General features: G+C 38.7%; 1 protein-coding gene across 1 annotated transcript in view; it reads right to left on the bottom strand.

Annotated features, from left to right (window-relative positions):
* Positions 1-2,828: 2,828 nt before the first annotated feature.
* adgra3 (adhesion G protein-coupled receptor A3) overlaps positions 2,829-11,080 on the bottom strand; it is a 45,943-nt gene continuing 37,691 nt past the window's right edge. Inside the window, exons 15-19 of the mRNA XM_084108293.1 lie at positions 9,026-9,150; positions 8,820-8,943; positions 7,543-7,688; positions 6,710-6,805; positions 2,829-5,018 (exon numbers count right to left, since the gene is read on the bottom strand). Coding sequence (XP_083964419.1) covers positions 3,566-5,018; positions 6,710-6,805; positions 7,543-7,688; positions 8,820-8,943; positions 9,026-9,150 — 1,944 coding nt within the window. The 3' untranslated portion in view covers positions 2,829-3,565. The remainder of the gene's footprint in view (positions 5,019-6,709; positions 6,806-7,542; positions 7,689-8,819; positions 8,944-9,025; positions 9,151-11,080) is intronic.

Below are 11,080 nucleotides of genomic sequence, written 5' to 3'. Positions count from 1 at the left end.
ACTGTTGGAGCAATCATTAGAAAATGGAAGAAGCTAAACATGACTGTCAATCTCCCTCGGACTGGGGCTCCATGCAAGATCTCACCTCGTGGGGTCTCAATGATCCTAAGAAAGGTGAGAAATCAGCCCAGAACTACACGGGAGGAGCTGGTCAATGACCTGAAAAGAGCTGGGACCACCGTTTCCAAGGTTACTGTTGGTAATACACTAAGACGTCATGGTTTGAAATCATGCATGGCACGGAAGGTTCCCCTGCTTAAACCAGCACATGTCAAGGCCCGTCTTAAGTTTGCCAGTGACCATTTGGATGATCCAGAGGGGTCATGGGAGAAAGTCATGTGGTCAGATGAGACTAAAATATAACTTTTTGGTCATAATTCCACTAAACGTGTTTGGAGGAAGAAGAATGATGAGTACCATCCCAAGAACACCATCCCTACTGTGAAGCATGGGGGTGGTAGCATCATGCTTTGGGGGTGTTTTTCTGCACATGGGACAGGGCGACTGCACTGTATTAAGGAGAGGATGACCGGGGCCATGTATTGCGAGATTTTGGGGAACAACCTCCTTCCCTCAGTTAGAGCATTGAAGATGGGTCGAGGCTGGGTCTTCCAACATGACAATGACCCGAAGCACACAGCCAGGATAACCAAGGAGTGGCTCTGTAAGAAGCATATCAAGGTTCTGGCGTGGCCTAGCTAGTCTCCAGACCTAAACCCAATAGAGAATCTTTGGAGGGAGCTCAAACTCGTGTTTCTCAGCGACAGCCCAGAAACCTGACTGATCTAGAGAAGATCTGTGTGGAGGAGTGGGCCAAAATCCCTCCTGCAGTGTGTGCAAACCTGGTGAAAAACTACAGGAAACGTTTGACCTCTGTAATTGCAAACAAAGGCTAATGTACCAAATATTAACATTGATTTCCTCAGGTGTTCAAATACTTATTTGCAGCTGTATCATACAAATAAATAGTTAAATCATACATTGTGATTTCTGGATTTTTTTTTAGATTATGTCTCTCACAGTGGACATGCACCTACGATGACAATTTCAGACCCCTCCATGATTTCTAAGTGGGAGAACTTGCAAAATAGCAGGGTGTTCAAATACTTATTTTCCTCACTGTACATACATACATACATACATACATACACACACACATACATACACAGTCAAACCAAAATTTATTCAGACACCTTCAACATTTCTCACATTATGACAGTTTATTGGCTATAGTTTAGAAAATGGTCATAAAATATCAAATCAGTTGATATTTCACTGGTTTTGACCCACTTCTGTTAGACTGTCTCACAAATGAATTAGGTTGAAAAGCTGTCAGCTGTTAAATTTAAGTACACAATTAGATAATACCAATTTAGGTCAACAAATGACCAAGAAATGCTTAATTTTGTTCAGAGTCAAACTGTGGTGTAAAAGGTCGCATTAGCAATAAAAAAAATATATAAAAAAAATAAAAATAATATATATATATATATATATATATATATATTTTTTTTTTTTTTTTTCACTGGTAGTTTACTGTATGAAGAATTTTTGGGTATAATGTCACAGTTTACTTTATTTTGCGATCCTCACTTACACTTAAATGAACTATAGTGTCCTGCACCCATAGTAAAAATATCAAAAATTATATCTGGTGTCTGAAGAATCTTTGGTTTGACTGTATACACATACGTATATATAGGCATATTTAAAATGCTAACTAATTTATAATAATAAAAATGTCATCATAAAACAACAAAATTAATTCAACTTTTTTCTAAAATTAACCAGAAAATATAAAAATGTAAATAATTCAAAACATAAAAAAGAACTATAATAGTATTTCAATTGTGCTACAATAATTTCACTTCAAGACTGATTTGACGTTCATTTTCTAACAAATAATTATAGAAGATTACGCCAAACTCCTGACAAACTGTGTTACTTTTTAAATGAGGCTTTTTTTTCTTCATTATGATAAATTAGGATCGAAAAGGCATCATGTCTCTTTATGTCACTTGTTTATGTCTTAGGGTGTTTAATTGATGTCTGATGTTGCTGGGAGGATTCGCAGAATAAGAATTTCATTGTACTTTGTGACAACTGTTTCCTGTACATATGACAATAAAAAGTTTGAAGTCATTAACCCGTAATTATCATAACATACTTGGTTTTCATTTGTATTTATGTCCTAGACAGGTGCTTTCTCAGCTCAAGAAGTGAATCAACTTTAAATCCAGGGCAAGAATCCATCTATGTGTTATGAAAGCAATAATTTCAATTTTCTTCAGTGTCTTGAGCACAATTGATATATGGCCTAATTTAACTAAATGAACCCCCTGCGGACTTCATTAGCACCACTAAACTCACAAAATATCGGTTGTTAAAAGAACACTACAAGTTGCATTTTGATCCACTATTTTTAGGGGTGTGTGTGCAAACAAAGCATTATTCTATTGTCCTTCACTCTGTCCTGCATTATCCTGCAGAGAACAGCTCGACAGACTTGTGGCAAGTGAGACAAGGGGGAAAATGAGGTGAGTGCACTACAGCAATTATATTCCCTTCACCACTAATGATGACAGGCAGCCCAACCTGAGAGTCAGCCATCAGTCACTGCACGGGTCTCTAACTCTGGAGGCAGCGGCCTACCATTTCCTCATCCCATCTGACTGGTTCCACCAAAGCAAGACCTGCACCTCAATTAGAGCCTCCATGTTATTGACGTAATGGCAGAATGTGCTCCCAATTACTCCAAACCACAAGGCCTAAAGGAAGCTCTGAGAAGAAGTCTGAACTCACCTTTGAACTCAAGAGACGAGATGAAGTTGGCTGCGCAAAGACATTTTTTTATTACTCGACAGTCGCAATTGTGTGAAAACACATTAGAACATACGAGATTCAGCCATCATGTACTCAAAGGGCAGAACGTCATGCATCTTCACATACAAAATGGGCTTAAAAGATACAAAATAGACCATTTTTAGATTGACTATGATGATTCGCAGTCAAGTGGGAAACTATATGCATTTGTAGGTACTTAAGTTTTGAACAAACATTAAAACGCAAAATTCTTTTTAACTATTTTTTACAAATTGCACCATTTGTAGTAAAATCATATTATAAGCTCCAATTTACTTGAAACCACAAGGCCAAAAAGAAGCTCTCAGAAGAGGGGGTCTGAACTCACCTTTGAACTCAGAGATCAGATGAAGTGGGCTGTGGTTTTTATTTTTTATTTTTTATTTTGATGGCCGCAATTATGTGAAAACACATTAAAGATTCAGCCAACATATACTCAGAGCAGCGAGTCATGCATCTTCACATACAAAAAGTCAGAATGAAATACAAAATGGGCTAAGGGGTACAAAAATAGACCATTTGTAGACTATGATGATTCGCAGCCAAGCATTTGTACGTACTCAGTTTTTGAACAAACATTAAAATGCAAATCTTTAGGAACTATTTTTTTTTTTTTTTACAAACTGTACCACCAAAATCATAAAATAAAGATTCACAGTTACAGATAAAAGTCTGATTTGTAGTCTCTGAGAAGGGAATCTTGCTACACAGTAGTTTCATGCTTCCACAAGCCAGTCTTAATATTCCCTGAACTCTCCACGTTCAGGGGGGACAAATTTTGGAGTCTCTCTGAGTCTTTGGCGGGTCCGTTTTGGCACGCTAGATTCAACCCGTAAGACTTGGGCTGTACCTCCAGTTCAACAGCGAGGGGCTGTTTTGGACAGTCTTTAGTTTGGCTGGTGACATCGGTCCCAGATCCCTCCCCCCCTCCTCCGACTAAGCTTCCATTACTGACACCGTTCCCCACATTGTTGCTGAGGCCGTGCCCAAAACCATTACCGAGGCGGACGCCTCCACTTTTGCTAAGGTGGCGCGAGCGTCGCGGCAAACTAGCGCTGGCGTCGCTGCTGTCCTGTTGAAGTTGGCTCTGCTGGCGCTCCCGGTAAGCCAAATACGCGGCCCGTCGGCTGTTGCGGGCGTGTAGGCTCTCGTGATGGTGGCGCTTGTGCGGGACGCTTTGCACGCTGCCCTCCACGCTAGTTGGGACGTCGTAAGAGTACTCGCGCAAAACTGTGAGCCTGCTGGCCCGATGAGCTCTTGTACGGTTTTTGTGGTGTCGCCCAGAGTGCCCATTGATGTTCGCGTTTCCCGTTCCTGGAAGATTGTTGTTGTTGACTGAGCTGGGCCGATATTGAACCTCAACAGGTGCTACATGCATCTTAATCTCATTGTCGACTGAATGTTCAGTCAGGCTGTTGTCCAGTAAAGCCGTCCCATTGGCCGTTGAAGGGGCCGCTTTGCACTGAGCGGCTTCGACCTGCAGATTGGTCAGTTTACAGCCTTGGGTGGAGTTGCGTACACTCGGTGCGCTCTTATTGGTGCAGGAGGATTCAGCGCTGCTGGCCGGACACTTCGTCGCTTCAGTGTTTCCCCTGGCCGTCAACACAGAGTCACTGGTAACCGTGACAGGCAATAGCAGGGAATCAACTTGTTCGCCGTAGTTACGACGAACCAGGCAACAAGCTTGTGACCAATGACGACGCATGTCCTGGCGGTTTACGCAATGGTGCGCCACAAAAAACGCCCCGAGGGCTAAAGCGACAGCGCCGAAGAGGCAGGCGAACACCAAATCTGCTGGATGCTCCTGGGACACCGCAAGAGCACCAAACACCCACAGCGCTACATAAAGAGCTAGGGCTCCTGCAACGCCAATGAGTTGGGCCACAAAAGTATGTTCGTTCTCCAGAGCCGACATCAAAACCGGGTGTGCGGCGGCTGTGGAGGAGGAGGTCTCCAAATGGTCAGGTGTGATTTCGGTGGCCTCAGTCACAGAAAGGTGCTGCTGCTCTTCGGACTGTTCTTTGAGTTCAAAGCGGCGCTCGGGATGCCGTCGGAGCTGAATGAGAATGCTGAGGAAGTACATGCAATCCACGAAAACGATGAAGGTTGCCGGGCCATAAAACGCACCGAGACTGGGTTCCCATGCCATCCAGCAGCTGAGGAAAGACAACAGATTTGTTTTTTTAAAGTTGGCATTAAATGGAAATTTACCTCATCTGTTTTCTTATTTTCTGAGAATTACATTTTTAAAGTTGTTTATATGTCTATGTGGTGTTTTTAATATGCTTTAAGACAAACCGTGCAAAGAAAAAACATGTCTCCACTGATGTTCTAAGTTGTTAAAAATGTTTCTAAGGATACAGATTTTTAGAAGGAAGACTAAGATGACGAACAGGAACATGGTTTGTGTAACATTAGCAACACATTACAAGGTTTGATAACAGTCAAACAAAAGACTCCTCATATTAATTACTGTTATGTGTCCGATGTTGTAAAGAGCAATACAAAAAACGCATTACCATTCTGATACATCGACTTGTAGTTGACCCTTTATAATTTCTTCTACTTCTTCGAATCAGTTTCTGGTTCAAACATATATGGCTAAATTAAGCCATAATTATGACCAAACAGACTGTACACTAAAATACTGATGTTGACAAGCTGAGAACTGTTCCTGAGAACCGTTTTATACTTCAGTAAATCGACGTCACATTGCTCTACTTGGCAGCATGAAAATGACATTTACATTATTGAATGAATTTTAATTTTACATAAACAGAACAATGCTAGAACACTGCCAACATATTTTATAAATCAAAGCAGCTGTCACTCTCTGCAGGTCTGCTTTTTTTTAAATGATCTCTTATATTTAAGTACATACAAGTTCTAAAAGGTTTACACTGGTGGTATCAAGGGCTTCATATCGTAGGAAAAACACTTATGAGGCACTTCAGAGTTCTCAGATGCTTAGCAGAGCGTTTTTTTCCTTTTGTCATGGTAGCGTGAGATTAATTAAACCCCAAAGATCTCAGATGGTCTGGATTTTCAAATTAAACCATGCTGTTACACAATCCAAACAGCTGTCACAAGTGAAAGAAGGGAGACTGGGAAACCAACAGGCACAAGGTGGGGAGCCAAAAATAGAGCAGCATAATTAGGTTCACACAACTTCAGAAGTCTACACTACTTGCTCCTCCATAAAGTATTATTCTGCACTTTACAGAGCATGGGCATGAGGCTCCAACGAGAGCAGAAGCAATTTCTCATGGCAGAGAAAGACTATGGAATGACAGGAAAAGTTCACATGGGGATTTGGAAAGCGCCTTGAGGCACACACAGGCTGTATCTGTACAGTCGGTCTGTTGTTAATAGCAACGAAGTTAAGGAAACATACTAAACCATTGCATTTCGTCTCTAGTGGTTTTAATGTATCCACACAAAAATGTCTAATTGATTACACAAAATCTGTCAATTACAATCAATGCATTTTTCAAACAAAGACCCCTTGCTTGAATTTTATTGTAATGGATGTTTAAAAAGCCAATGCGGGGAGTCGTGGCCTAATGGTTAGGGACTGATAACCCGAAGTTTGCGGGTTCGATTCTCAATAACGGCAGGAAATGACTGAGGGTCTAACCCCCAATGACAAACCCCCAATCGCTCCCCAGGCGCCACTGCTCCGGGTGTGTGTGTCCACAGTTTTCAGTGTGTGTGTTCAATACTCACTACTCCTAATGTGTGTGCACTAACTTGGATGGGTTAAATGCGAAGGACAAATACCGAATATGGGTTACCCTACTTGGCCTTCACATGTCACTTTCAAAAGTGTCCTAAAACTCATACTTACTAAGGTGCATTGACTTGACTTCCATAGTTTTTGATGTTAGCAGCAGCTGTTATTCCACAGACAATGATCGGTATGCCTCCACCTATTAAGTAGAATCTGTAGAAGAAAAAACAACAATTTAAACTGTTTAAGGCTACAGTTCACATTAAATTAGTAAGCTATTATAAATTATTGTTCACTAGAACTATTACAAAAACATTTCATTAAATGAAATAAGGCTTAAATAAAAACATTTTTAATATTAGATGAAAAACTTAAGACTTAAAGTTCTAAAATAACACGCATATATATATATATATATATATATATATATATATATATATATATATATATATATATATATATATATATATATGTATGTACTTAAATATAAGAGATCATTTAAAAAAAACAGACCTGCAGAGAGTGACAGCTGCTTTGATTTATAAAATATGTTGGCAGTGTTCTAGCATTGTTCTGTTTATGTAAAATTAAAATTCATTCAATAATGTAATATATATAAAAATATGAACTATTCCTTTGAAGATCATCAGTTCACCTAAAAAAGCCCTGCTTACTGTTGTATGTTTACTGACACCAAGTGGAGAGCAGCGGGACTTAATTTAAAACACAGAGTTTTGCCTTTTGGGCAATGCAAGTTTAAAATGTTCCAGAAAATGAAATGAATCGCATCATGTGTGCTTGCTTTTTACATTTATTTAATAATAATTTATTATATTATCTATTTTTAATCACAAATTTAAATGAAATTATTAATTATTTGAAGGCCATTTTTATAATTTTTTTTTTTTTTTTTTTTTACACTTCTACTCATTGATTACTATGACCTTTACCTCAGCATAGGTCTGGGTGGAGGTGGAGGCTCATCCAGCTCCTCGTAGCGTTTGGCCTTCCGCGTCACCTGTTTGTAGATGTTGCGTGCAGTTACGCCGGACCACAGGGCCGTAGCCAGTGTGGAGTAATGCAGCACTATCCCCACCTTTAGGACGAGACATTAGAAAACATATGAATTCTCAAGGCCAATGAAAATGCAAATATTCATTTGTACTCATTGTAAGACTCTTTGTAAGTCGCTTTGGATAAAAGTGTCTACTAAATGAATAAATGTAAATACTCTCAAAATAGTACTTTAATAATTTTAAAGTCCCCATGAAATCAAAATGGATAATTTTTTTATGGAATATTGCAGTATTTATTATAACAGATTTAAAGTGATAGTTCACCCAAAAATGAAAATTCTGTCATTAATTACTCAACCTCGTGTCATTCCAAACCAGTAAGACTTTCGTTCATCTTTGGAACACAAATAAAGATTTTTAATGAAATCAGAGTTTTCTGTCCCTCCATTGACAGCTACACAACTACCACTTCGGCGCTTCAAAAAGTTCATAAAGAGATCATAAAACGAATCCATATGAATTGAGTGGTGTAGTCCAGATTATCTGAAGAGACTCGATCTTGTTTATTCTCGCGTTACGCAGCAAGCAGGTTACTACATGTCAAGTAGGTTCAGTGGAGCTTGTTAATGTTCGCTGATCAATGTTTATATGGGAATAAAAGCCTAAATTCAATCTGTTCATCATATAAAGTGATCAAGTCTCTTCAGAAATTTTGGACTAAACCGCTCAAAATTAATATGGATTCGTTTTTATAAACTTTGAAGCGTAAAAGTGGTAGTTGTGTAGCTGTCAATGGAGGGACAGAAATCTCTCAGATTTCATCAAAAAGATCTTCATTTGTGTTTCTGAAAATTAATTAAAAAGTAATTAATGTCAGAATTTTTTTTTTTGGGTGAACTAACCCTTTAACTGTGCAAATACTTTTTTATTTATGTGATGTATATAATCTTACACAACCATCCAATGAATTCCCCTCAGCAAAATCAAGTCCCACCCTACATTTCTTCTTGTTCCAGAAGTCATTTCACTTGGATATACAGTTCGCCAAAATAGGGAAGAAAAGACTATCGCAACTTCCATTTCATGCTGACTTTAAAAGTATCAAATGTGCAGTATTGCAGATCTGTCTATAAACCGAGAAACTTATATAAAGATTTCATGTAAATATTGTCCCCCAAACTTATATAACATGTGAAAATGCAGGCACATACCGCTTGACAAACACTTGCGTTGTACGTTTGGTTAATGCCGCCCACAAACACAGCACAGGTGAGGAGAATATGCAAGCACAGGTTAACCAGCATGTGCCAGCACTTCTTACTTATACGCACTGACCTGCGAACACATGAAATGTCACATTAAAACCAGCAAAAACCCATGCCTTGTACTTCATTAAAAAAACTAAAACAGCACTTACTTGTGGTGGTAGATATAACTGACTATGACTGACAGCAGGCAGAGCCCCAGGACGATGGCTGTGGCGTAGATAACAGGGTGAAGAGGTTTGAAGCTGTATGCGTCGTACCCGGTCCTGTTCAGATCCTGTTAGACAAGAGTTTATCAGCAGATTATATTTGCCAATGCATTCCAATACCCAATCATTTGGATTTTTCCTCATCTTCTCGAAGGTACAAGATGGGTGTTGAGGATGTGTGAAAAAATCTAATTACAAACAGGTTTAGAGTCTGGAAAGGCTCAGGAAAATCAACATGAAGGAAAATCAGAACAAAATGGCAAAGCAGATCAATCTAGCACTAAAAAAACCCTTGAAATAAGTAATTACATGACAAGAGGAATGATGGGAACATTGGGATTCACTATTCAGGGTTCTCAAGTCTCACGCATTGGCCATGAGACACACGCAATTCAACCAGTTCACACGCCACACCGTGTATTTCTCACGCTGAAAAGGCAATGCCAACCAATTTGTCCTGCAAGCTTTATATACAACATTGTATACGAGGCGCAGACACACAAAGTGAAGTTTCCTGCCGCCAGCACGTATCTCGCGGCCAGATTGCGTTCGTAACTAGGCAACATAGATGCGCGAACACATGGAAGTTGACGGAACATTCTCGGCCACCGTACGTTCGTTACTAGGTAACCAAAAACATTGCGCGAACACACGTCGTGATGGAGAAGGTAAGTTGGAAGAAAGCTCGTCTAACATTTTTAGGCTAGAACATTTAATATATAGCCCATCGTATACATTATTATTGATGCAGTCAAAAACTCTACAACTACTTTGCAACCAGGCCAGAAGCTTTGGCTCAGTTTGGCTAGCTTACGTTATCTGAAACTAAGGGAAATGTTAGTGGGTATGGGAAGGAATGAAGATGTATTTTCTTCAACACAAAACACATTTCATAAGCTGGAGTGTGTACTCGTGTACACACACACACACACACACACACACACACCTTAATACTCTAATATGTAATTTGTTCACAATGTCCCACCACACAATAAATCATACCATTTCGACTAGACATTCAAAATGCAAAAAGATTTGTTTTTCCAAACTGTTTGGAGCAATTTGTTATATTTTTGTATATTTGTAATTTTGAAATATAATATTAAAGAGTATATCTGATGTGATGAATTGCTCTGTCATTTATCAGATTTACCAATTGTTATAATTTCAATTTGTGTTGGTTAATTATGAACAATGGGTAAAATTGGGGGCGGGGCTGATTTAATTTACATATTTTCAGTTTTCATTTTACATTTAGTTCAAGTTTTAGTAAATTTTATTATCTTTAAAAAAAATTGTATTAGGGTTCTTTTATATCTTTTTATTTTGCTTTAATTAGGGTTAGGTTTAATTCGAAAATGATGAAAAACGATGCAAACGATTTTTAATAGACAGCATTTGAAACTGAAAAAAACTCCCAACTTAAACTGTTTATGAGAAGCGTCTCACAACTCATTTAAAATATTAATTTTTTAAACTTGAAGGTTAAATAAATTCTCACTCTTCCGACTATATGACTACAAAATAACTACAAAAGGAGATTTTTGAAGATTTCAGATGACAGCAACTTTGAATGGACACAAAACTTTCAAATATTATCCTAATATCATAATATTACCCTTATATTGTAATCATTAAGAGCACAAGCTGTAATTGCTGCGTAACACGTTTGTTGCGTTATCTTAATTGGACATTACAGGACATTAACCTTATTCCACAGAGCCTTGTAATACTTGATTCTGATTGGTCAATCACACCATCCAGCGGTATGCAATCCCCCAATAACAACCAGGAAAATCTGGTAACAACAGGCTCATCTGGGGGAAGTCGGCACTTTACGCTTGCTAGGAATGTTTTTTTCCTCGTGCAAGTTTTGCGTTTGGTGAGCTAATAAAATATTAAAACTCAAATCAATATTTTGTGTACAGTTATTTAATTATGTTATCCGGTATCGTGGACTCGCACTCTTGCTTCATACAAATGCAGTTGCTTCCATTT

This window comes from Abramis brama (assembly GCF_963993115.1).
Source record: "Abramis brama genome assembly, chromosome: 3".
Classification (NCBI taxonomy): Eukaryota; Metazoa; Chordata; class Actinopteri; order Cypriniformes; family Leuciscidae; genus Abramis; species Abramis brama.
This window is presented reverse-complemented; position numbering and strand designations above follow the sequence as displayed.